This window comes from Thunnus albacares, chromosome 14 (assembly GCF_914725855.1).
Source record: "Thunnus albacares chromosome 14, fThuAlb1.1, whole genome shotgun sequence".
Lineage (NCBI taxonomy): Eukaryota > Metazoa > Chordata > Actinopteri > Scombriformes > Scombridae > Thunnus > Thunnus albacares.
Window position 1 is genome coordinate 2,749,544 of NC_058119.1, and position 26,718 is coordinate 2,776,261.

General features: G+C 38.7%; 1 protein-coding gene across 2 annotated transcripts in view; it reads left to right on the top strand.

Moving 5' to 3' along the window:
* ttc27 (tetratricopeptide repeat domain 27) overlaps positions 1-26,718 on the top strand; it is a 102,837-nt gene that overhangs the window by 10,110 nt on the left and 66,009 nt on the right. For both annotated transcript variants that reach the window (XM_044372514.1, XM_044372513.1), the window contains exons 2-7: positions 746-929; positions 4,449-4,572; positions 10,729-10,869; positions 16,087-16,189; positions 23,191-23,349; positions 25,583-25,722. In XM_044372514.1, coding sequence (XP_044228449.1) covers positions 772-929; positions 4,449-4,572; positions 10,729-10,869; positions 16,087-16,189; positions 23,191-23,349; positions 25,583-25,722 — 825 coding nt within the window. In that variant the 5' untranslated portion in view covers positions 746-771. The remainder of the gene's footprint in view (positions 1-745; positions 930-4,448; positions 4,573-10,728; positions 10,870-16,086; positions 16,190-23,190; positions 23,350-25,582; positions 25,723-26,718) is intronic.

Consider the following 26,718-nt stretch of genomic DNA (forward strand, 5'->3'; position numbering starts at 1 on the left):
AAGGATTTGATTTAAATCCCTCTTGTAATTGTACACCGCTCACGTATTCCGTTTCACTGAGAAATACAGTACATCACATGGTACAGTAGTCATGGATGTATTAAGAGAGCTGGATACGCTGCAGTCACTCAGCCTTATTGCCAATTTCTCCCAGTGGCCACTCGCAGTATTGCCTAAAAAGCATTTTCCCCATAGACCTCTATTATAAAAGAAAGTTCTATTATAAAAAGTTGGCACGACACCTCAAACTGCAAATGAGGTCAGTTATTGGGTGTGTATTCTTTTATTATGATTTTTTTTTTTGTGACATCATCTCATGGGCTGAGCAGGATCTCGTGGGCGGGGCCAGTGGGAGGAACACTACTGTGCATATTCAGTGTGCCACACAACGCGGAAGCAAACCAGGAAGCTAGAAACTTTTTTTTAGCTCATGTGCCAGGTGAGCAGTTTTCATCTGATTGAATGGGCACCATCTTTGAGTCCAGTGTCCAGTTCCTATAATACATCTATGCTCACAGTACAGAAGCTAAAGACACTTGACTTTAAAGCGTCTATTAATTGAGATTACAGTTGCAAGACTTCAATTTCCAGGTATCTTTTGTGTGGTTATCAGCTGCCACTGTGTTTGCCATTGTTCTTTTGTTATCACTTGAATTGAACTGAATGAGTAAATTCTGAGTTAACGATTTTAAAAAGTCAAACATGAAAAATGAATGTGAAGTCACTCTAATCTGTGTTGTTCTAGAGTCGGGCTCTCTGCTGGAGTCTTTGATGGATGGAGACTTTGAGGCAGTTCTGCTGAGCCCCCAGGTCTTAGATCTGCTCTCTGGAGACGGCAGCTGCAATGAAGGGGAGGACGTCGAGGCCTACCTGGAGAGACGGGTCCTGCAATACCTGACTGCTGGCACTAATGATGATCAGAGCAACAGGTAATAGAGCCAGTTCTTCAGAACAATACCAATATGCTAAAAGTTAAGTCATCATGGTGATGTGTTCATGAGTTTGAGTGGACACTTAATTCCTGTTATCTCTTTGTTTCTGATTGTTATATTATATTAAAAGGCATCAGCCTGAGGCGGCGTTCAGACTGAAAAGAGCCCTGTGTTAAAACAGTACAAGGGACTGCGTTGGTGTGGGTGTGTTGTTTTAAGATAACAAGACAATGAATTACGATTCAGGAAGTTGAGTTGGAGTTACAGATGAATGCATTTAAAGGGGACGTATTATGCTTTTCCTTATTTTCAGACATATATATATAATGTCACAATGTCGGATGTTCATGTTAAAACTGGCCGACGTGTCAAATAACGTTTAAACGTATGTAGCAGTAATCCCTGTGAGCAAAAAGCAGCAGCTTCAGACTGCTCTGAACGCTCGGTTTCCAGTGGTTTTTTCTACTTTTGACCCAAGCTGACGTCAGTTCGTGACGGGTTTCTTTATATGGACATCTGCTACGTGCACGGCATGTAAGTTCACTGCTCCGCTCAGGGAGTAGTTGCGCCAAGCCACGACGCCATTACACAGCACACCAAAGTAAAATAAATAGTTTACCTGTAGGAGGTGTGCTGCTTGTCTGCAGCTCTTCATAAAACATTTCACTGTGGCTGTTTCTGCTTGTACTCTTCCTCCCTGCGTTACTTCTAACTGATCCACTGAACAAATGGTTCCAAATAGCTCCATATGTTGTTGTTTCAACTGGGTTTTAGCGCTGCTAACGAAGCTCCGCTAATTTAGTGAGGAACACGTTTAAAGTCTATTAGTTTAAAGACCATTAGTTAGTCATTGAAAAGCTTTTAATTTGAAGCAGTAAAGCAGGAAATGTTGTCGGGAGGGGGGCCTTAAAGACACAAGAGCTAAAACAGAGTGTAAGAGAAACTGTGTATATTGAGAGGCTGCATAAAGGGCCAGTATGAGATAAATAAGGAGTTTTTTGAACTGTGACTCATCCCAAGCCACTCTAGTGGAGTCCAAAAATAAAAATTTACAGCTGAAATGAGCATAATAGGTCCTCTTTAAAGACTCATCAGATGCCAAAACACTGCGATGGTTTGTTATTCTCACAGACAGGATTTTACAACTCTGGAAAGTTATCACAGTGGCCGCTGTTTTATCTTTGATTGTGACAATTGTGAGAAATAGTTGAATACTAATCCACCAGAAATGTGCACTTGCATGTATGTCATTGACCAACACGGCGCCTCACTTGATGATGTCACATTGTGCTGTGGCAAAAGTTGGGCTCAGTTCACTATTTTTGTCAGACAACCGCTGTGGTGTTTGGTCCCAGGTGCGCTGCGTCAAACACACTGCCCCCATTCAAATGAATGACAGAGCTGTGTTTTTTTTTTTTCCACGCAGAGCTGATGTCGGTCTGAACGCCCCCTAAAAGATCACACATTGGGTCACATCTGCACAGCTCACAGAGAGAAAAGCTTCTCTCCCGGTGCAGGAAAAATTAATTGAATCATTAATTGATTCTCAAAATAGTTATTGATTTTATTTTTTTGTTGATTGATTATTCCTTGCAGCTCTACTTGCATGTATATGATTTGCCAATGCAGTGCCTTGCTGTGCGCAGCAAAAGTTCAGCTCGGTTCAACCGACCCTGTGTTCTTTTGCTGGAGCTGTCTGTGTCGGCCCCCCCGCTGTGCTGCTGGACTGGCCTCATTCAGATGAATGAGAGGGCCACGCAGGGCTGATGTCAGTCTGAACGCTGCACAAGCACAACCCAAATTAACTTTCCAGTTAAGGTCTTCTTATTATCTAACAGACCAGTATGGACATGTCTTGTCCTCCACCTCAGTTTCCAAACTATTATTCAATGGAGGGAAAGTGCACAGCTGCTAAAATCAGTTGGTAAGCAAGATCGCTAGTTAGCTAGTTAGCTGTAGCACATTGAACAGTTTAAATTTCCTGCTAATGTCATTTTGGTCAATTTAGTTGTTGAATGGTGCGGTTGTTATTCGTTAATAACACTGATAACAGGATGATATGTGTCCACAGTTGCATTCTCAGCTGTAAATCAAACATGTGCATTTAGAGGATTAGAGATTAAATTTCTTTGTATTTCTTCCTTTCGCACATAAAAGAAATATTAACTGTAATACCATAAATCACTTAGACATGATTGTTGTACTACAAAAAGGGATAACTAAGTGTGTTTTCATTTATATTTTGTTAATAATAAGTTAATAAAAAATGACTTAATTAACTTAATTGCACACTTTGCTGTGATTAATTGTGATTAATTGCATTTGTTAATTGTTAATTAATTTTGAAGCTTGTAATAATGGATATTAAAATGTAAAATCACGGAATCAATGTGGACTCAACACGCAGGAAGTATATTTAAATTCAAATACTATTGTTTAATATCATCTTTTTAACTTTGAGCACAGATTGTCTCCTGTGAACTACAGATTTCCAATTAAACCATCAAGTCCATTTACTGTCAGCTTGAGAGGCAGATTTCTTCTCTACACCAACAGAAATAAGAACAAAACCCAGGCCTGTATGCAACAGTGCCAGTTGAATTTCAAAACCATCAAGGCCATAGAAAGAAAATAATAATATAAATAATAATTAAGAACAATAAATGTGTTCCATATTCAAGAATTTTAGTCTAGCTTTGGAGCATTATTTAGCCCCTTCCCAACAAGCTAGCATGACATAGTTGGTACCAGTGGATGTCTTCCGTCATCTAGTTTGATATATCATCTTCATCTCTAGCTTTAAAACTGAGACTGCTACAGCCTCTGAAATACAGTAATGCATAAATTGGATTTTTTTTAAAAAAAAACACATTCAATATTTCAAATTAATTCAAAAATGAATGCATTAATTTTGACAGCACTAATAATAACCATAATGAGATAAATAAAATGGTATGATTGTGACTTGCTTAAGTGAGCCCTCTAATTAAAATCTCCACCACGTTGACCTGATGAGGTAGGTTTGGGGGTGGAAGTAGTTGAGCGTAGCACAAAGCTGTTCTCCAGAGTGTTTGTTCTTTCTCCTTTCACCGCCTCTGTTCCTTTTGTCATGAATTATTAATTTTTAATAAGGACAGCTTAACATCTCCCTTCTCTCTCTCTCAGGGGAAAACTGTCCATGAGTAAATGTTGAATACAGGACATATTGCGCCCCCCTCTCCCCTCATCACGATTGGATCCGTTTCCTCTTTTCTATCACCTTCCATCACTTTCTCAGCCTAATAGAAAGGTAGCAAAGCATGTCGCCGCTCGCCGCCTGCTTTTAAAACAACGTAATTGCTCATAGACGGAGGCGGCAGCTAGAAAAGACTGTTGTCACTAAGCCTTTCTGGAAAGTTGTATGTGCATCTGTCAAAACCCTAGAATGATATTACTCAGTTCTTTTGATATAATCCTCTTCTCTCCAGTGTTTTTTTTCCATTAAGTGCAGTGTGTGTCTTGTCCGTCCTGCTCCAGGGAGCTGGCAGTGATGACCCTGGCTGCCTCCTGCCTCCACATGTTTGCCCAGAGTAACTGGACTGGTCCTCCGGTCTCCATCCATATCTCTGACCTGCTGCCCTCGGCTCTGCTCTCCTCTCAGGTATGATACCATCTCATTACTCTCCACTGCTTTTGTGTCATACTGGGTCCTGCAGTAGTTTTATATTGGCTAGTTTACTGAAAAGTTAAACTAACTTCTGAGAAGTGTTGATTTTTATATGGACAAATTTACCATTGTAGCATCACTAGTGTAAAAATATATTAAATTCAGTCCATTGACTGAAATCATCATGATTAACTGACATGTTTCCATTTTTTGTCAAATTTGGAAACGTTTCAGGATGCCAACTGTACAGCTTTGACAAGTCATATGTATTCTGTCATGTTCACTCTGTGAATCCTGACATAATGAATATAAACTTAGCACAAAAAGTGAGAAAATTTGTGTTTGGTAGATTATTTCTTTGTTGTAACAGTGCTTCTTGGCAATAAATCTTATACCATTGGAAAGCCTGTTTATTTCCCTTTTAAATGGTGCCACATTTGTAAGGAACATGCATGCAGCTCTGCTGCTCATCCCACAAATGCATGTTCCTTACAAATGTGTCACCATTTAAAAGGGAAATAAACATCCTTACTTTTTGTGCTATGTTTAGTAAGTGAATGGAGGACTGGAGAAATACATTTCTGCTCCATAAAGTTTTCAGTAGCCACATAATGTCAATGTGAATATCACTCCTAGAGTTAATATAATGATCAGGTCTAGATACATTCATAGAGTATCAGCAGTACAGCTGCAATGTTTAATAGGTCTGAATAATTACTATTCATAATAGATTTTATCGAAACTGCAATATAGTCTACCGCAATGTTCAAATTGCAGGAAGCACACTATTTGTTAAAGGTGAAATGTGTGTCAAAATAGCATTTTAGATTAAATATTGTGGTGCTGCAGAGATGTCCTGGCTACACATTATATTCTACAGACTTAAGAAAACATCACACCATTATCATTTTAATATGTTTTTCCATGAAAATGAGAATAATAATGTAAAAATGATCGTTCCCTCTAATATTGCAAATAATATCGCAATTACAATATCAGTCAAAATAATCACAAAAATCGTTCAGCCCTAAAGTTTAGTTGATTGATTAGTTGAACGGCAGAAAATGAATCAGCAACTATTTTGATAATCAATTAATCGTTTAGAGTTGCTCTTTAAGGAAAAATGCCTAAATTCTCTAATTTCAGCTTCTCAAATGTGAATATTATCTGGTTTCTCTAGTCCTCCATGATAGTGAGTTGAATATCTTTGGGTTGAGGACTGTTGGTTGGAACAAAAGAAGATATTTTAGGTTCCATCTTGGGCTTTGTGAAACAGTCATCAACATTTTTCACCATTTTCTGACATTTTATAGAGCAAACAACTAATCTGTTAATTGAGAAAATAATTGACAGAACAATCGACAATGAAAATAATTATTTGCAACTCTAATCAGCAGTGTTGTGAACAACACTTATCCTGGTTAGCAAGCCAGCTTGCTAGGAGAGCTTATTTTTCTGAGGACACGTGGAAGAACTTTGCTGTATCACTTTGTGGTGTGATCTGGCCTTAAGGCAGAATATTTGGCTTCTAACCCACAGCTGACCAAAAGCTTATATTAGCAGAGAACTGGAAGCTGTAAACCTGTACCAAGTGAGATCCTGCCGCACTGGTTAACAAGTGGGATACAATGGCACTTCATCCGTATTATTGTATCGTTATACAGTATTATACAGTATTTACCATAGCCCTTATTATGAAAAGCAGCATAAATGCTTAAACTGTATTTTTTGGCTTCCTAAATTATGCTCATTTATGCTTTCATTTAGGTCTAACAAAGATGTAAATAGTGTCATTATGGCATCCTTTCAACTCACTAATGAATATTTGCTGTGAACTTAGTTTGAAATGATGTAAATGTGTTTCCTGCGTTTTAATGATTGTATCGATTGTATATTTTATTATATTGGAAACATTACAGCATATTGAAACCTGGCCTTTGAGTGTGGCAGCTTTTAATTCTATGTTGGTATGAAGTGAACCGAGCCAGAGCAGAACCAGAGAGAGCTGTAGACAGGCACGGTGCAGGAGAAGTGCCCAGTAATGAAGCATCTCTGGGGTCCTAATTACACCGGGTTGAGAAGATTGCTTCCTCTTGGCACTGCGGCTCTGAGAGCAGAATAGTGCATTTCACACCGCTATTACACCAGAAGAGAGGGGCCGGTTCTTTTATCGAAGTAATTCCTTTGGCATCAGTGATTTATCTGCGCTGTCACACCAAGGAGCCTGTGTTATAAAGCAGGTTGTCCATACATGCATGGCAGCACAGGTGAAAGGGAGGACAAACATGGCACAGTGTTATGTGGATTTAATTCATCTAGGGACAAGAGAAAAGTGAAATGTACTCCAATTTAATTCACATGGAAGTATTTCCAAATTAAGTGAAAGTTGCCTATTATCATCAGACCAGACTTTAATGATCACCATGGTGAAACTGACTCATTATGACAGATAGAGCAAATAAAATTGAATATATATACTGTAAATCTAGCAAATGTGCTCTGAAACACACATTAATAAGATCTGTATTACAGCATAAAGGTGTGCAGATTTGCTGACATGTATATGAGAATATGTATTAAATATGTATATTCTGTGTAAATGATGATATATGTACTCTAATATGCAGTAGCAATAAAGAGGATAAATGCAACTATTTGAAAAACAAAGTGAAATAGCATACAGTATGCATACTGAATATACACTACCTATATACTTCAACTACTACCCTAACACTGCAGCTTTCTCAAATATTGATTTATAACTAGGGACAACATGCAAACAACCTGAAGGTGTTTGTTACTCATGCAAAGGCTTCTATAGTTCTGAGGTCAGACTAGAAGTTATCAGCATTCATTCTTTGGAGAGACTGTGCTGCTACTGTGTATGAAGAGATAAATGAGACATCTGGGAGGTTGTCCAAGGTAAGGTGCCAAGATCCAATGACCACATCTTCCATTCTGTCAGTGATTTAAGTAGCTCTTTAGTTGCACTAATTAATGCTTGTTTCCTTTGTGCAGAGAGATAGTATAGTAATCAGAGCATTGTAGGAGAGATTAAGAATGGGGATGTCATATTTCTACATAGCTTACAAGCTCCCTACTAGCATGATAGTGGCCATAAACACGGAGACAAGCGCGGACGAGATTGATGCAGCTGTACAGGTCTTATATTGGCAAAGTTCTGTGATTATTATGAAGAATGTTCAGTACTGCAGTTTCCATGTCAACTGAAAATGACATTGGTGGGATTGATACTTCACTTGCTACTGATTGATTAGAGTAAAACAAAACAGAAGGTCTGCTAAACCCACTGTGTTGTACCTGCCCAGCACCAAACAGCAGACAGACAAAATTAGCGAGTAGCTTAAACGTCTCTCAGCTCATTATTTTGGTTGTCTGACCTACAAACTCTGCTCTCATCAGGATGGTGTATTTTTTAAAGCTGCACTAATCAATATATTTATACTATCAATGGAACAAATGTGCAGTGTGATATGCATTGCTTGTGGTGAAGAACATACAGAGATTTGTCTGTGCAGTTCCCCTCAGCACCACAGAGCGTTTTATCATCTTTCAGCTCAATGTTTTGGTTTTTATGGCCCACAACTTTAATATTTTAGTTCAGTCTCACTGCTCTCATCAGCCTTGTTTCCTGCAGCAACAGCCGCACACACTAGAACTCATCTTCACAAAAGGCAGTGTTTGCAAGCATTTTTTGATTCAATGAGTAAATTACCTTTTTACAAGATGAACGTGAACATTAGCAGAGCAGTGAACTCCAGCAGTAACAAACAAGACCATCTGACCAACACACGCTGCAGATTTAAACGAGTTAAACCAACTCTGAAGAAAATAACTCTGTGTTCAGTCTGTTTCACCTCAAAGACCCTGCACCTGCTCAGCATGCTGGACAGCGATGTCTTTCCTCCGAGCTAATGGTGCAGCAGAGACGCTGCTCTCCACTGCTGGAGACATGACGTTAATAACACAGCGGAGCACTCTGCCTCCCCCTCGTTTTGTTATTCTCAACCAGGCAGGAGACTGTAAGATGCTTTCACATTAATTCATTAATGCAGTTAACTTTTTAAAATAAAAAGGTTGCAGTCCATTTATCTGCCAGTTATGTTTTATACTGTATTTCAGTGGACTAAGGACAGCAGTGAATGGTTTGGCACACAGTGTACTGGAGCAAGAGACTGAAAATAGTCCCCCCCTCCTTTTCTATTCATTCAATCAAGAATCAATTTTGAATTGAATTGATCACCAAAGAATCGGAATTGAATCGAATCATGAGATTCCCAAAGATTCCCACCCCTAGTATAGTAGATTAAACTTAAATGAATCAGGTGGAGAGAAATACAACTCCTAATAAAAAAATGAGCAGCTGTGAGACTACACAGTCATACTGAATTTTTAACTGTGTAATAGTTTGAAGTCGGTTGGTTGGTGTTCTGCTCATGGCTGCTTGTGTTTTCTGTAGACCGTCTAGCCTCCTCTGTTTGTGATTCACTTCTGTTAGTGTTTGCAGTTGCTATCTGTTATAAAAATGATATAGATATATAATGATAGATAAATAAATATAGAAATATTTCTAAGCTGAGGCTGAGCAGCAGAGGCAAAAAAAATCCTGCTTAATCTCTTTTTCTATGATATGGATATGATAAACATATACTATATTATGGTATATATCACAGCAAGTGATGGTAAGATGGAGCATGAGATCAACATCAGCCTGGCATCCACTGTCATGATCTTTCACTTTAGATATCTCGACATGTCACAGTAGTGACAGCTGAGTTCCGTTTTAGGGTTCTGGTATTGCACATGCTGGCTCACTATCATACTGTCATGGTTTACCGGGACACATTGTTAATGTTACCAGTAACACCTGTGCTTTCCCTACTATGGAAAAACACAAAGTCAAAATGTCTGCTATGAAAGTCTTATTATACTGGATGGTTGTGGAGAAGAGGAAGCTGTTTTCGATTTACTAGTGGATCTGTCCTCTAAGCCTCGTTTATGAGTGTGAGATTTTGGTAGTGACAGAAAGGATAGGATCATGAATACAAGCAGCTCATTACATGTCTGGCTTCACAATTCATGATAACATGACATGATACTTGCTGGATGCCTCCCTGTGCAGGTGTGCTTGGCACAGTCGCCTGAGAGGAGAACCTGGGTCATCATCAGAACACAGTGGGGGGGGGGGGGATTATATATCCAGTCTGGCCTGGGAACACCTGGTCAGACACAGACACCATGACGGAAGAAGGAAGCGCCGTAGTATCGACATCAGGAGGAGCGGTGGAAAATAAAGTCAGGCTTTTGCTGTTGGCTTCTCAACTCGTTTGAAGAGAGCGAGAAAAGAGAGAGAGAGAGCAAGAAGGAGATGGAACTAGTGGAGAGCTAGTGAATAAATAAGAGAGTGGGAGCATTTTCGAGTGCACTAGTATGGGAATGAAAGCGATGTTGAGAGAACAAAGTGAATGAAGGGGAGGAATAAAACATTAGCTGATGGTTTGATGGCGGTTAAGTTCTAAAGCTGAAATAATCAAACACTCAGCAGATCGTCTAATGTGGAGAAAGAGTTTTCAGTCTCCCTTTTCACACGTCTCCCTTTCATTTATTCATTACAAAACATCAAACATCAGTCATACAACAACACTGTCACTCTGTTGTTTTCTCTTGTGTGAAAATGATGTCTCTTAAGTTGCCGTTGTTCTTTAATCTGTCATGGGTCTAATTTGTGTAATCTATGCATTTAAGATGCAGTGGTAATGCAAAAGGGACTTTTGATTCCTACTTTAGTACCTGAGATTAGTTCCTCTGGTTCTATATTTCCTGGAACTTTTGGGTTAAAAGGGCTGTTAGACCACTATTGGATGGTTGTGACTTGTCCAGATGGTTAAAGGTTAAAATGATTGGAGAGGCTTCTGTCTTTTTCCGAACTCAAAACTCGTCACAGCATATTTTCTTTTTTCTTCCATAACCCTGGATCCCTAATAATAATAATAATAATAATAATAATAATAGACACTTTTACCCACCTAATTCCTAATCCCTGCACTTACTGTATACATTCTCAGAAAGCTGTAGAAATGGTTCATTACAGTAGGAATGACTTAAATCAAATGTTCATCTCTTTGTCAGACCCAGACCCTGGATGAGACTATCCACTCCTGTCTGCTCCTGGATGGAGAGTCCGTCTACAGCCTGGTAGCCAACCCCTTCCTCCTCCTGCTGGCCAGGGTTATTCTCACCAAATGCTCCTCCAAGATGGACAGCCTTCAGGTAAGACCGTCTCTGTTACAACCACCTCTTATTGAATTATACAAGATCATTCTATTAAATGGTAACTAAATCCTTAAAGAAACATTTCACCATTTATAACGCTGATACTATTTAATAAGGTTATTTTAGTCCTTTGTATTTACAACCACAGAGAGAAGGCTTCATGGTGCCTCTAGTTATCTGTATGCATAGTGCATGAGCTGTTCACTAACATTTCATCAGGCCAGCCCAGCTCAAAGACTGCAATGTGTTATCAAGGCTGTATAGTGGATAGTATAGGGCCTAGTAGAGCTATATATATATATATATATATATATATATATACGTTAAGTCTTTCTCATACAAAGTACTTCAAGTTTTAATTTGTTCGAACTTGGCAAGTTGAAGTGGAATCTCCACAGAGTGAGAGGACATGCTCTATTTGTAGGGGACAACAGTTCAGCTGAACTCTAGTGATTACACTTCAACACAACTTTCTACCTGCCATGTGACCAAATAATCTTAACTCACAGGTCAACATACGAGCCTTTTCTACACTCTCAACCCCATCCTGTGTGATCACCATCAACAGTTAGACTTGTTATCCTCACTGTAATATTATATACAATAAAATTACATTTTATTATAATATGTCACTCTGCCTCTTTTCATTTCTTAATTTGTATATATCAAAACCTGTACCAAAAAAGAGCCAAAAATACACAGCAACCTAATATTCACCTTCGGCCAAACCAACGACACGTTTAATATAAATGAACTTTTGAATAAAGAAGTGAACAGCGAGCCATTCAGCTCCGTGTCTGAGTGCAGCGGGGGCTGTTTGATATAAATACCGTCATATCACAGCAGGACGGGGCTTCTGGTCGCTGACTGGCTGAGCAGGACAAAGGCACGTGCCCCGCTCAGTTAAACTGGAGAAAAAAAACAGAGACAGAGGCAGTAAAACTAGCCAATAGGAGCACAGACACTTTTGATTGGCGGCAGAATCAACCAACGGAAGGCCACAAACTGCTTCTACAGTTCAACCTCAGTTTAGTCTCACTGATGAAGTTTCTGTCTGGATTCAAACTATTTAATTTATTAAGTCTTTATCATTTTAATTGTTATGTTTGTCAATTGATACAATAATGTATGAAATAATAAGCAATCAGCCCGTTCCAAACAGGCACGTTTTGAACGGGCACCGCGCTAGTGTATCTTAAAAAGGAAATATAACTCATCTTTACATCATCAGAGACATGAGATCCAGAAAATTATTAAAGATTGTTCCTCCCAGGATGATCATAGATGTTGTCTTGTATGGTTTTAGGGTATTTACATCTCCAAAAATATTGGAACAAATTTTTTACATCACACTACATTTTGAAGAATTGACTGAATCTAAATGATTAATTTCTTGCCTGAAAAGAACTTTAAACTACATTTGGTGACACAGTAACAGTTGTAGAACATATTATATTAAAACAGATGTAGGTTTGTCTCATGTCTTCCACCTTTGCTGCTGGTTGATGTCAAATGCATACTGGGATACTTAGTTCACAGCTGTTGAAGCATTCTTGATAAAATGGGCAAGTAAAAAACACTTCTGGGTCAAATCCATGAGAAATGAGAACACAAGTACAGACAAGAAGACAGATTGAGAGAAGCCAGTTTATAACTGAGGAGTGGCTGGACTTCTACCACCAGGCCAGCTAACAGCTAACATAGCCAGAGAAGGCTCATCATCTGTCTCTCAGTGAGTTTCCAGCAGCAGACTGCTGGTTGCTGGAAGACGTGTTTTTTATTAAAGAAAAGCCACTTAACAAGCTCTGTATCTCAGCTCATCCTTCACATTTACTGTCTTTTTTTTTTTTTTTAATCATTCCTCCAATCTTTCCTGTATACTTAAAAGCAAAAATATGTAAGAAGAAGAAGTAAACTATGGCAGTCATTCTCTTGGCTCAGCTCTCCTGCATTGCCTCTTAAAGAGCAAATCAACATGAAGTCACATGTAAAAGAAAATCATCGCTGCGCTGATGTCAGAGGACGTGTTTTGCATTAGCTGTCAAAGGCCCCGCTCTAACAGCTCCAGCAGGGGATGTCGGCACAAATGCAACAGTACTTTTCTACCATAGGTGATTTATTGTTAATTTGCTCTTTTAAATGCTAATGACGGATAGGGGAATTAATTACCAGCACTGTTCTCCACCGAGCATCAGGGAGTTGGGACAGACTAGCTTTAAGTGCTAGGTTTAAGTGCATAACCTCAGCACCACTCCCCCCAGATGTTTTCCACCCGTCCCTGCCGTAGCCAACTCTGTTCATCCATATTCCTCTCCCCTCTGGCAGCCGCTCACAGCCTATTGCACAACACAAGTAAACATGGAGGGAGAAAGGGAAGCTCTGCTGCCCGGGAGACAGGTGTACATGTGTATTCTGACATGATGAATATATGTGCGAACACGCTTAGCGAGAAGGTGTGTGTGTGTGTGTGTGTGTGTGCTGGAGGATATTGATTCAGTGAGACAGACAATTAAACCTCCATATAACCATGCAACAGAGGATTGGGTCATCTTGCATTGGCAATGAGGCAGGAGATATCCTCCCTGACACACAAATAAGCTTTTTACATGGTTCACTTGCACTCTCCCAGTGCCAAACGAGAACAGGAGGGTAGAGAGGGTGATGGGGTTTCGGTGTAAGAAGAAATATAGCACTCACATGGCTGCAAGACATTCCTTTTTTTTTTTTTTTTTCCCTGCCGCTTTGAGTTCTGGTCAGAAGCAAAAAGCAAAGGAGTTGGCTTTTTTTAATGCGTGGTCAGCACTTAGCTCCAGCATACAGCACTTAGATGTTGGTGTGTTATTTGTGCTAAAGGGGCTTCAAGAGCAGCATTTTCTGTATTTATTTATTAAAAGTAAACATGTACTTTCTGAGCTAAAAATATGTATTATTAAAATCACAGTGAAATGAAAAACTAAATGTTTCACTTTTTTAAGCAAATTACCATTTTATTTAACAGCAAAATGCTAATAAGAATTATTTTCTTGCATTTTCTAATAAAATAACCACAATTGAACTCCAAGCCTGCATTTTTGGTTTACTTAGTTTTAAACAAGATACCAAACGTAATCACAAACTTGTCTTGTTTGTCCATGAAGAGAATCAGATAAAATAATGACTTGTTTGTGAGCTTGAGCATTACTCAATACTGACACAGATACTGTAATGATGTTCAAAAGTGGGGGTATGTGTGTTACTAACTGCTACATCCTGACCTATTTATGGTAACAGTGACAAACTGCTGATTTGGACAAGAGTGTATGTGTATGTTGTTTAATGATGGAATAAAATGTGGCTTCTGGGGTGCTCAAGTTGTGCAGTGTTTAAGGCGTGTACCATATAACTGCAACGTTCAATTCTAACTGGGGCCCTTTGTTGCATCTCTCTGTCAACCTTGTTTGTGTGCCTCTATACCAGGTGCCAAAAAAAATGTCTAAAAAAACTAAACGTAACTGACAACCCTTAATAATACGCTTGACAACTTTGCACTTTAGCTGCTTAAGCTAATGTTAACGTTAGCCTCACAGCCTTGAATCCTGGAGGTGTCAGTTCAGAGCTTTTAAAGTGATGAGCTTGAACAACAATATCATGTGCTTGAAAGTTTAACTGGGAAATTCCAAGAAATCTGTTCACCAACTGTCTGTCATTAATACGTGACAACTACTGAGGTAGATGCTAGCTACCTGTCTGAAACTGACCTGAGGAATGGTGAGACTCCTGACAAAAGCATCTTTTGCCAAGCATAAATAGTAAGACAGCAGCACACATTATAACCATGAAACAGCTGAGTTTCATTTTTGTTATTCGGTCAATTCACAGAATTAATATTAATAAACTACAGCTGAGTAAATTTGCCAGTGACAATTGTCATTATAGCCCGGTGAGATCAGTGGTCGCCAACAAAAGCATTAACCTCTCACAGCTTGTAATCATGCTTTTTGTGTTTTTCTGTCATTTTTATACTGTTATTATGTCAGATGTGTGTTAAACATGGTCTAAAACATGAGGTGAATGTATGTTCAAGTCAAAAGCCAGGGTTTCAGCCTGTGCTGAACGCTTCATTTGCAAAGTTACCTCTACTTCCCCATCAAACTGATGTCAGATCATCCAAACATGTATGGCTGTATTTGAGTAGTTTATATTTTGAGTAAAGACCAAGAAAAAGAAGCAAAATCCGACTATTGGCAAACCAATCAGAACAGAGTGGGCTCATTGGGAGGCGGGCTTAAAGAGACCTGATCTAAAACAGCCTGTTTCAGACAGAGGCTGAACTGAGGGGCTGCATAAAGGGTCAGTAGGAGATAAATAATTAATTTTTTGAACTGTAAATCATACAAAGATATTCCAGTAGAGCCCCAGAATAAAAATTTAATTAACTGTGTTAACGAGGACATATTATGCACACTTCCAGGTCTATAGTTATATCTTCTAATCAAAATCATTACTTTTGAGATTTTAAAATTGCACAGTTTCTAATTGCAATTTTTCAATATATAGTCTTCAGCGACAGCCTATGTGTGTACCAGTACATAGTTAAATTCTAGCCAGATACATAACTACATCTTTTTGGGCCATGTTGCCCTTTCTCAGTGCCCATCAATTAAACCTGCTATTGATATTCAACCTGATATTTAACTGGTTGAACTGGTTGAACTGGTTGAACTGGTCAAACTGTTTTTCCTCACTTTAAGGTGAAATTCTGATTTATTGCCATACTGATCCCATTTTTTGTATTATCATCCTTATCAGTAATAATAACATTGTAAAAAAAAAAATTGCTGAGGTTTGTTTCCATTACAAACAATGTGTGGACTCACATAATAGTAATGTGGCTAAACTTTGTTTCTTGCCTTATGACAGTGTTTTCATAACTGATTAAGAGATAGCTGAAGATACAAAAATAAAACCCAAATTGTAACTAGCCAAAATCTAACATTTCCACACCTTTTATCAGATCATAGCTTTCAGGTAATGGAAACTGATATACAAAACATCAGCTGATGGATGTTGAAGTGTCAGACTTACCCATGAAAAGAGCTGCTGTATAGTCTGTGCCTACTTTCCCCATCACCGTTCCTTATAAACAATCATTTAATTTCATGTCTGAAATGTATGAATTGAAAGGGTTTGTAATTTATCCTCACATATGTTTTATTTTATCATATGTATGTGTAGCTGCTCCCCTGGTGGACCCTGCGCTACATCAACCTGCACCAGCAAATCCTAGAGGCACGTTCTCCACAGCTCCTCAACTTGGCCCAAAGCAGCATGGACCAAGGTCAGTAAACATGTCCAAACTAATGGATCAGACTGTACAGTGTGAAAGCAGAACCATAGTTGTTTATGTCTATGGCAACATTGAAATGCTACCATCAGTGTGTAGGCTGTGAACAAGGAAGCCAGATGAAGATGGTGGTTTCACTGTTGATCTCTGACATCTGAAAGTTGATGCAGCTGCCTTATTTAACAACATCTGGGTAGCACATGATGGTAGCACTACATAGCACATATATTTACAGTTAGAAATCAGAAACTCAAATTAAATGGATTTCATTAAGTGCAAAAAAGGGAGTTATTTCGGACACAGCCTACACAGTCATAAGAATGATTAAATGTGTAGATCATACTTATGTAACAGGTGCAACAAAACTAACAGAAGGTTGAAGGAGGTGTCAGTCAAGCACCCCCACACAATCCTGAGGATAAAGTAAGTGAGAACACCTGTGTGGGTGTGCTGGGGGTGCTTGTTGGCTTTAAAAGTTTTAATCATCTGGACTGGCTTAAAACAGCTGTGTGTTTGGTTTGGCTTTACTAATGTTAATGGCTCTGCAGTGTAGACATTCTTCACAGCTGAATTGTTCTGCATTAAGAGAAGAAAATGCCATAGCTTTCCAGAAATAGTGTTTTGTGTATTTTTTTAATAATACATTTGTGTACTTTTGGTCAGCATTTTGTTTGTTTTTTTTGGTTGGATTGTTATATTCACCCGTTGCCACCGTACTGCTGATAAAGTATTTAATTTCCAGAGTTTCCATGCATTATTTTCACGTATTATCAGTGGAAATTTACATAAAGCTAAACCTTTCTCAACTCCTCCATCTCATGCTGCAGGGAGACTTTTGAGTGTTGAATTGTGGAGGGGAGTAGTCAGGATGCTATTTACAGGATCCACTCACCATGAATGGCAGCCTGTAGTATCATGGGTTACTGTATGCTTCATCAGAACTGCTTGTTGGATGGTCAAATAGCTTTCTGAAACTGACAATCATTCACACCCACTTTGCACTGTGATTGGCCAATTGTGTGAGAAAGGAGCCTGGGTTTGAACTTCTATCTCTGTTTTTGTTTGCTACACAACTATTTCTATCACTGTTTTCAAGATTTATATCCCATTTCAAAACTATTATTATTCCATTCTTTAAATAGATTTTAAGTTTTACATTTTTCATTTAATTTTAGTACTACTTTGTTTATTTTATTATTATTATTATTATTGTTCTATTTTTATTCTATGTTGTGTTCGTGGGAGCAAACGCCAAGACACATTCTCTGTATGTTTGTATACTTGGCTAATAAACAGATTCTGATCAGATGGTACGTTACATTCATTACCAAACAGGAGATTTATGAAAAATATTTATGCACACTATAAAAAAAAAATGCTTTCACTGTGAGAATAGGATTGGAAGGCTGGATTTAGCCCACGGGTCACAATTTGATGACCAGTGTTTCCACAGAACTCACAGTCACATTTGTCTTCTCGCATGTGAAGCATGAGGTAGACATTAGTTTCATACAGTAGCCTTTTACTTTGAAAAGCCTGGGCTCACTCTTCCTTGGGTACTTACTTAAACTGTGGCATTGGGCCATAACACACTGAAGAAATGGAATTTATTCAGAAGCTATTGTTTACTTTCATTAAAATAATGGCGTTTGATTAATTGGTTTAGAGAATATTTTTTTTGCCTCAGTATGTGAATTTACTCCCCTCTTCATAAAGCAAAGCTAATTTCCTCTTTTTATTGTTGGAACCAACCAGCAGGGCTGTTATCAGAGGACATTTAAGATGATTGTTCAAATATTATTGGCTTTTTCCAAATCTTTGGAACATTGCTTGCTGGAGTTTATTGTTGAAAGGCATAGGGTGTGTTTGTTGGAGTGCAATCTGTTGTGTGATGGTTAACAGAGTGTGAAGGGTGAGCAGTATGTGCAGGCTACAAAACAGCCCAATCCATATTCCAGACGAGCAGTTGGCCACACAATCCTTTTACAAGTGACGTGAGGAGAGAGGTGAGGGGGATGCTGTGAAAAGCATGCAGATCTGTTTTTCTCTCTCCCCCCCCCCCCCCCCACCACCACCACCACGCTACACAGCTCTGTGGAGGTGCCCCCATAATGTTTGGTTTGGTTCGGTTCAGTTCAGTCTGGGTGAGATTTAATTTTATTTTTTTATTCCGAGTGCTTATTAACAGTTTGACAGCTTTAATTAACAATAGGCAGTCAGGACTACACTCACTGACTTATTTTCTTTGTTTTAGCTTTCACATTGGCTGAATCTAATTTTCGCCAGCATTCAAGGGATTGTTTTAATTACTCAGACTGGGACTAACTCATGAATGCCTTTTGTGCCTGCATACTGTTTGAAGGTTCTGAAAGAAAGAGTCTGTCCACTGGGTCTGGCCTAACATCTCAATTGTTCTATTACAATATATTTGTTGGATCAAGGTAGAAAAAACTCATTTCTAATATCTCCAAATGTAGATGGTTTGTACAAAGCTTGTAATTTATATTTTTCAAGTTGCCAGTTTTACTATGAAAGGAAAAGACTGATGTTATTCTCTTTTCTTGTCAACAACTCTCTTAAAGACCAAAACCAACAGTCAGTCTGTCAAACTTTCTGACTTTCCTACTCTATCTGTGGCACTCAGCCCCAAGCCCATTGGTTCCAACTGAAGACATAAATCTTTGAAAATGGCTCACAAATATAAAGTTTTATTTTGAAAAATGGCTGCATAGTTTCATTTAACAGCTGGTCACTGTAGTTTTTAGCACACATTACTCAAACAGGAGGAAATAGTGCATTTGTTGGGGACTACTTTCAGCGGCATTGTCAACATGGTGACAATGCTAACATGCTAATGTCAAGCAGCTATACTGTTTGCCATGTTCACATCTTAGTTTGGCACGCAAGAATGCTAACATGCTAGCAAATTAGCACTAAACACAAAGTACAGCTGTGCCATCAGCCACAGCTGTACTTTAGTGTCATTAGTTCTGCAGGTATTTGGTCATAAACTTGGACAAATTTTGACCTGAGGATGGCACTAGACGAAAAGTCAGAGGGTCATCAAAGTTATTACATTGCATCCTCTGGGCACCATGGATATATGTACAACATATTATGGCCATCCATACAGTAGTTGTTGATGCATTTCAGTCTGGACCGACTGAACTCAGTTCCATACAAGTTTTTAAACCACTGTTGATATGCTTCTTTAAGAAGTATGGTGTCGAAAAAAGTCAGTGGTTTGATCCCCAGCTCATCCAGTCCATATGTCTAAGCGTCCTTGGGTAAGATGATGAACCCCAAATTGATCATGGGTGTGAATGGGTGAGTGAGCATTAAAAACGTTGTAAAGCGCCTTGAATAAAAAGTGCTATATCACTCCTGATGAGCAAGTTGGCACTTTGCATTGCAGTCATCAGTGTATGAATGTGTGTGTGAATGGGTGAAATGTGGGCATGTGTTGTGAAGCACTTTGAATGGTCGGTAGACTAGAAAAGTGTTATATAAATGCAGTCCATTTACCATTTATTTCCAGTGTTTGGAGCATCTGTACCTGATGAGTTTAGATTTTAACCAAAAGCTTGAAATAGCAAAGGTACTTCTGTCATTCAGCTAGAGCAACTATACTTTTAAGTTGTAAATATTAGTGAATCTCCTGGTTAGTCCACATTTGGTAATCTAGTGAGCAGGATGGTGTTTGTGGAATTGAGTCAAAATAAATTACAGTGTGTGTGTTCATGGTAATGAAGGAACATGTCACCCAGTGCAACAGTGTGACTGATGTGTTTTTAATAGTTTCTGGACAACAGTGGACCTGTATGACACAGAGGAATAAGCTATATCAGGCTTTGATACACACACAATACTTGTAAGTAGATTAGTTCATTGTTGGTTTGGCTCTGTACATGAGATTTGTTGACAACAAGTAAACTATAGACTAGTATACTACTAGTTAGTAGATCAACTCATTGTTGGTTATGGTCTTTTCATGACATAACAAAATGGGAAATATAGAATATCACCAGCTTTATCCCTCAACAAAGAAACTATGTGAATCAAACTACAGTACTCCCAAACAATAATGTAATAGTTACAGTTTTTTATGAATTACTTATAGAATGTTGAGAAATAAAGAAAGCCTCTACATTAAGTCTAACTCTGGATTAATAGGTAAAATATTACAATTACATAAAATCCAAACTGGCGCTTTAGAAGTTAGATAATTCTGAAATCTGGCTTTCAGTGTGTTTTCCATCCCTTCACTCGACAGCTCACACAACCACCAGAGAGTCATTTTCCTGCAGTGTGAAATCGCTGGTGCTAAAGGTGACACAGACGTGTTGCATGTAGATCTCCTCTCTCTCTCTCCTTGCTTGCTCTGGGCGACATCGGCACCGGTGTCGCTCCATTAATGATGAATGGGGATGAAAGTGTATGATTTCTGATCATGAATTATACACCTCCTCTCAGCCGGGAATAATCTCTCTCTCCGTGACAGGGCCTTCATCGAGGCCGAATTAATAATCAGATCAGATGGAAAGAAAGAGAAGGAGCCACGCAGCTCAGAGAATGAGACGAGACAGAGCTTTCATCCTCCCTCGCCATCACCTCCACGCTCTGTTTGTCTTTTTAATGTGTCACCTCAAGGCCTGAGTTCTTTGGGCTGGGACTGTGAAGAGTGCAGCTGCACTCACTTCACATGGATGGTGCTTAAGGGAGAACTTGGGCGTTCCTTATTACTCCTGAATTTCAAACATGCCCATGAGCTTCTCAAAACTGCATGTTTACATTGCAGACTGCTTGATTAACAGGATTGATTGTATCTATGCAGGAGGGTTTTTTTTATCTGATTGTAATTATCTCTCTGTAAAGCACTTTGGTCAACATTTTGTTGTTTTCAAATTTGCTCTATAAATAAGTTGTTTAAGACTGGCCGGGACCACTTATGAATAAAAATGTCATGAAATGGTTGTTGGAAAATGTGTTTGTTCTGCTACCTGTTCATATCCTTAGTATAACTTGTTATGAACTGACTCCTTTGCCAATTTAACAACCCACAACTAGACAGCCAAGTCTGTGTTTAACTGAAAGGAAGAGTAAGACTTAGTTAAGTGTTATGCTAACATTTGCTAGTTAGCACTAAATACAAAATATAGCTGAGGGGAATGTTATTAGTTCTGCAGGTATTGATCTTGAACCAATGTACTGAAAATGTTGAAATGTAGACCTAATGATGGCATCACATGAACATTTGAGGATCACTTAAGATATTTAGATTAATTCTCTGGCAGCCACATACGTCTACCAGATTTCTCAGCAGTCAGTCCAATAGTTGTCGACCAACATTGCCATCCTTAGAGCCACACTGCTAAAAATAAGAGAACTAAGGAAGCATCAGACAGTGATATGGATGTCACCCACCCTGAGTCAACCTTGATTTTTCTCTATACTTCTGTGGTGCAGCCAAGAATAGCGTGAACTACAGTGTTTACATGAGCATAATAAGAAGTCATATTTCACACTATATGACCATACTAGTTATATATCTGAACTAGAGGTCCTGAGCTGATCCGAAGAATAAGTATCTTGGGCAGATCCAGACATATTGTTAAGGATTGGTATGGGCTGAAATAAAGTGGATCAACTGCAGCTCCTGTCATTACTGTACCTTGTTTTGTTCACCTCAACCTGCTAGTGCTGCTCTGCTACAACAACAACAGCAGCCTACATGCAGCATTTCACTCTTATATGTGAATGTGAAAAATATTTTGGGCACACTGGGGTGAGTGATTCAGAATTCTGACTTCTTGTTTGGAAGAAAACAGATTCACTAAACTCTGACTCTAACTTGTTTTTATTTGCAAAAAGTAGCAACATATAAAACATTCAACTAGCAGCAGCAGATCATTGGCTGTAGCTAATCAATGTTAATTCTGTGTATTACTTGATGCCTGGCCAAATTTAAACTTGGCTGTTATTGATTTGCATGTTCTCTACAGCCAGTGTCTGTACTCCAAAGATCTTTTCAACTCCAAACAGTGTGATGCATCTTATCTCTAGAGGTTTGCATTACGTTAATTTCAGGAGTCACACTTTCCGGTTAATCTTTTCATGGCAGATCATTAATTTAAGCTTTAATAGTTTTGAATCAGGACCCTCAGTATTTGGATCAAGAATCTCATTAAAAAGTGCCAGATAAATATTAAATCAACATTGCATATCTTCTCCTGCCATGTAAATATAAGAATTGGATCAGACTCGATATTGGCAGATACCCAATATCAAAGAACCTGGATCGGGTTAAGGGCCAGAAAAACTTGACTGGGATATCCCTAATTCAAGCTGCATTATCCAAAATTAAGTAACCTATGTTTACCTATGTCTAAACTTTACAACACTAGTTTAGCAGACATACATTGTTCCAAAACTTCCAACAAATAGGAAAAGTTTACCAGCAACATTCCAAAAACTCAATATTCTAGCAGCTATGGGTTCAACACAGATGTTTTACAATTTTTACACAGGTCCTTGGCAACCATGCACACAATCCTGTAGAAAGATAACTATTCTTTCAAGAAAAAACAAGGTAGCATGCTTGTGCGTCATAGCCTGTCATACATACACTTGGGATTTTCTGGCCTCAGTAATTGGCAAAGATGGTGTTGAGTGGTAAACTGAAATCTAAGCCCCCTCAGAGACATATAGTGTAGGTGAAATCATATTCATCATACAGTTGAGTGTTTTCATGTAACAATGTTGAAAATCTGAAAATGTTTAAGGTGAAGCAGAAGTAATTTGAGTGGCTGTTTTCAACTGATAACCATGAAAAACTTGATTGTGGTTAACTGGGGTAAGAAGCTTGTTGACAATCCACACATGTTGCTCTATTCTCCTTTTCTCTATCAGAATAAAATACTTTTGGAGACTGGATTGTTGTTAGTGGTGAAGAAGTTAGAATTAGAAATGAGTTTTTCTCTGTCCTCTTTTCACAGTGCTGAAATGCAAGTCTTTGTTCTTGGAGCACAGAAACCTGGCTATCCAGTTCCACTTGGAGTGTGTCTACACTAATCTGACCTACTATGAATATCAGCCAGCCAAGGAACACATCAACGCCGCCCAGGAACTCTCAAAGCTGAATATCAACATGACTGGTACGTAGAATGCAGCAATACCTTGTCTTGGAGAATTGGATAACTGATTGACTTGTCAAAAATGGCAGAGAAACATAGGGGGAGGTACCATACATACCCACTGACTCACCAAAAATGTCCCATTTAAGTAACTGCCTCATTTTAAGACCAAGTACAACTTAGTGGTTTGTCAAATATGCCCCAGACTAAAGGCTTCTCCAAATGTGTCTAAGAAATGTGGCCTCCTTTTGCTAAACACAAAATTCAGTTCAGTTCTATGTGAGGATAGCAGTGAAACCATAGACTGTAAAAAATACGGACCTAGTCACTGGGACTTCACCCATTGGTTTGACCATTTGACCTTCGCCATCTTTGACTTTTGGAGCCAGAAGAGACCATAATTGGACGAGAGGGGGGAGCTGACCCTAGCACTAGCTTCTAGCTTGGTTAGCACTGGTTAGCACCATGGATGTATTATAAAAGCTGGATAGGGCACTGCCGCTCAGCATTGCAGCCAATTTTTACTAGTAGTCACTCACGGTATTGCAGTAAAAAATCCCCCTGCCGCCCAAAAAGCATTTCTCTCCATAGACAACCACTGGAAAAGAGACGTCTGTAAAACTGTTGACAGGACACCTCTTGAGCTGCAAACATGGTCAATTACAACTCTTTCTATTATGATTTTTTGATACATGGAGTTTTTATATTTGTAAAACTTTCCTTGAGCTGAGAAAAGCAATTTAAAAAATTGTGAAATCATCACAATATAATGTCTATGGGCTGAGCAGGAACTCATGGGCGGGGCCAGCAGGAGAAACACTACTGTGCATATTCAGTAGGCTGCACAATGCGGAAGCAAACCCAGAAGCTAGAAACTTTTATTTTGGTGTAGGCGCCTGCTGAGCAATTCTCATTGGATTGAATTGGCGCCATTTTTGGTCTGGTATCCAGCTCTTATAATACATCCATGGTTAGCACGGTTCATTTACAGCATTAACTGTGATAATGCTAATGCTAATTTACACTACTGTAAAACAGGCTTAAAACCATTAAAACAAAATGTACTTACTGGAAAAACCGAACAACCGACTCCTTCGAGGGTCTTCTAGTACAACCAAATGCTGAACAAGACTATTTTAGGTGAACAAAATGTTTCAATTAACTTTCATGAACTGAAAACACACTGTGAAATAGTGGCAGCTACGCCTATACTCTGTGAATCTGGGGTTATGCCTTGGTTACGTTACGTAATCAACGTTTTGACCGTGGTAGCGACTTGTCAATCACAAGGTAGCCACGCCCTAAAGCATACCCTTCTTTATCATCTATTTTACTCTAAATGGGACTTTTAATTTACAAAATGAACATCATGCTGTATTGAAGAAGACTTGAAACTAATGAGAAGTACGGTCATTCCCTCATAGACTTCCATACAATCAGACTTCTTTTTGCAACCAGTGGAGTCGGCCTCTGCCAGCCATTAGAAAGAATGCAGGTTTAAGGCACTTCCGCATTGGCTTGACTTTTCAGACCAGTTCCACTTGGTTGGAACTGGAGATAATGATGTGGTGAATCCTCAATAGATCATGCCATTTAGAGAGGAGGTGCAGGTTTAGCCTAGACCAGTGATGGAGGAAGTATTCAGATCCTTTACTAAGGTAAAAGCACTGGTACAGCAACGCAAAAACACTCCATTAGAAGTAAAAGTGCTTGAAAAATCCTACTTTAGTAAAAGTATTATCAGCTTGATGTATTTTTAAAGTATTGCAGTACATAAGTATTATGAACTTGATGTAGTTAAAGTATTGCAGTAAAAGTAGTGGTTTGGCATCAGTGTTAGAGCAGCATGTTACTGTTGTAGCTGCTGGAGGTGGAGCTAGTTTGAAATATTTTCTATACAGTTATGTAGTTTAGTCCAGTGGTTCCCAACCTAGGGGTCGGGCCCCTCCAAAGGGTTACCAGATATTTTTAAACTTTGGATGGAGCCAAGCTAGCCATTTCCCACTGTTTCCAGTCTTATGCTAAGCTAGGCTAACTAACACCAGTTCCGTACTTAATGCGCAGACATGCCGTTGATATCAACCTTCTAACCTCACTCTCCATATGAAAAAGCATCTTTCCCAAAATGCTTAAGTATTCCTTTAAAAATGCTGAGTATTGTCTATGAAACTCATATTGAATAAGATCAAGAGACATTTGAACAGTGAGTGTAAATGGATTGAATGTAACAACTGTTTGCATCTGCTCATTCAAGGTGCCCTTGGCAAACGTACCCGTTTTCAGCAGAAGTATTTGGCTCAGCTCATCCTTGAGGTCAAGAGAATGCAAGACCAACCTAGCCAGACAGACACTGAAGCGACTCCTGTCCCCACACCTCAAGCAATGCTGCCCAAGGTATGAGCCTCTGTTGTCTTCTTTCCAACTAACTGGTCACAATATTTACCACTTGTCCATTATGTATGGATGTTAAAGCGAGAAACTGTGACTTGCTGAACAGTGGCAGCACTGTGACCAAGTTGTTTTTACCAGATAATAGTAAATACTGTAACAAAGCATCAACAAAGTATCAGTAGCATAGAAGAGAGTAGAGAACAGTTACTAGGTTACTTAGTTACCCAACAATATATACCTAAAGTTTGCCAAAGTTCTGTTCTCAATTGATCCATTAGTGTTTTGGTTTGTAAAATGTCAGGAAATGGTGAAAAATGTCTATCACTGTTTCCCAGAGCCCAAGATGCAACCAAAAATGTTGTCCCAACTAACAGTCCACAACCCGATGAAATTCAGTTTACTGTTACAGTGGACTAACAAAACAGAAAATATTCACATTGAGGAAGCTGGAATTTGGGAATTTTTTTCCCCAAAAAATGACTCAAATTGATTAAAATAGCTGGCAATTCAGTTGATCGTCTAATTGATTAATTGACTAATTGTTACTGCTCTTGTATTGAATTAAGCTGTGTTTCATCGTTTATAAATTCAACTTTTAATTTGTAAGAGGAAGAATACGTTAGTCTTGCTTAAAAAAATCTCACCATGAACTCTGGTGTTGTGAAAATTTTCCCAGTTTACCATTGGAACTTTCATTGGTATTTAATCTTTAAACATGGTTAAATTTTTAACATGATCATTTTTGACATGATCTCCTACTTGCTTGATGGACTTTCAGTATGTAAAAGAATATGAACACTTCATTTAATGTATTATATTAGCAGGTAGGAGGACCTACAAATGCATTTCACTGGTAAGATTTGGATTCCCTGGATGCTGAGGTTAATTCAGTTTGATAGTGCACGATTAAAAGGCATCCATCTATTGTGACTTGACCAGTCTTTAACAGCAGGAGGGATAACTGGCTGATATAAAAATGTCATATGAAGATTTGATTCA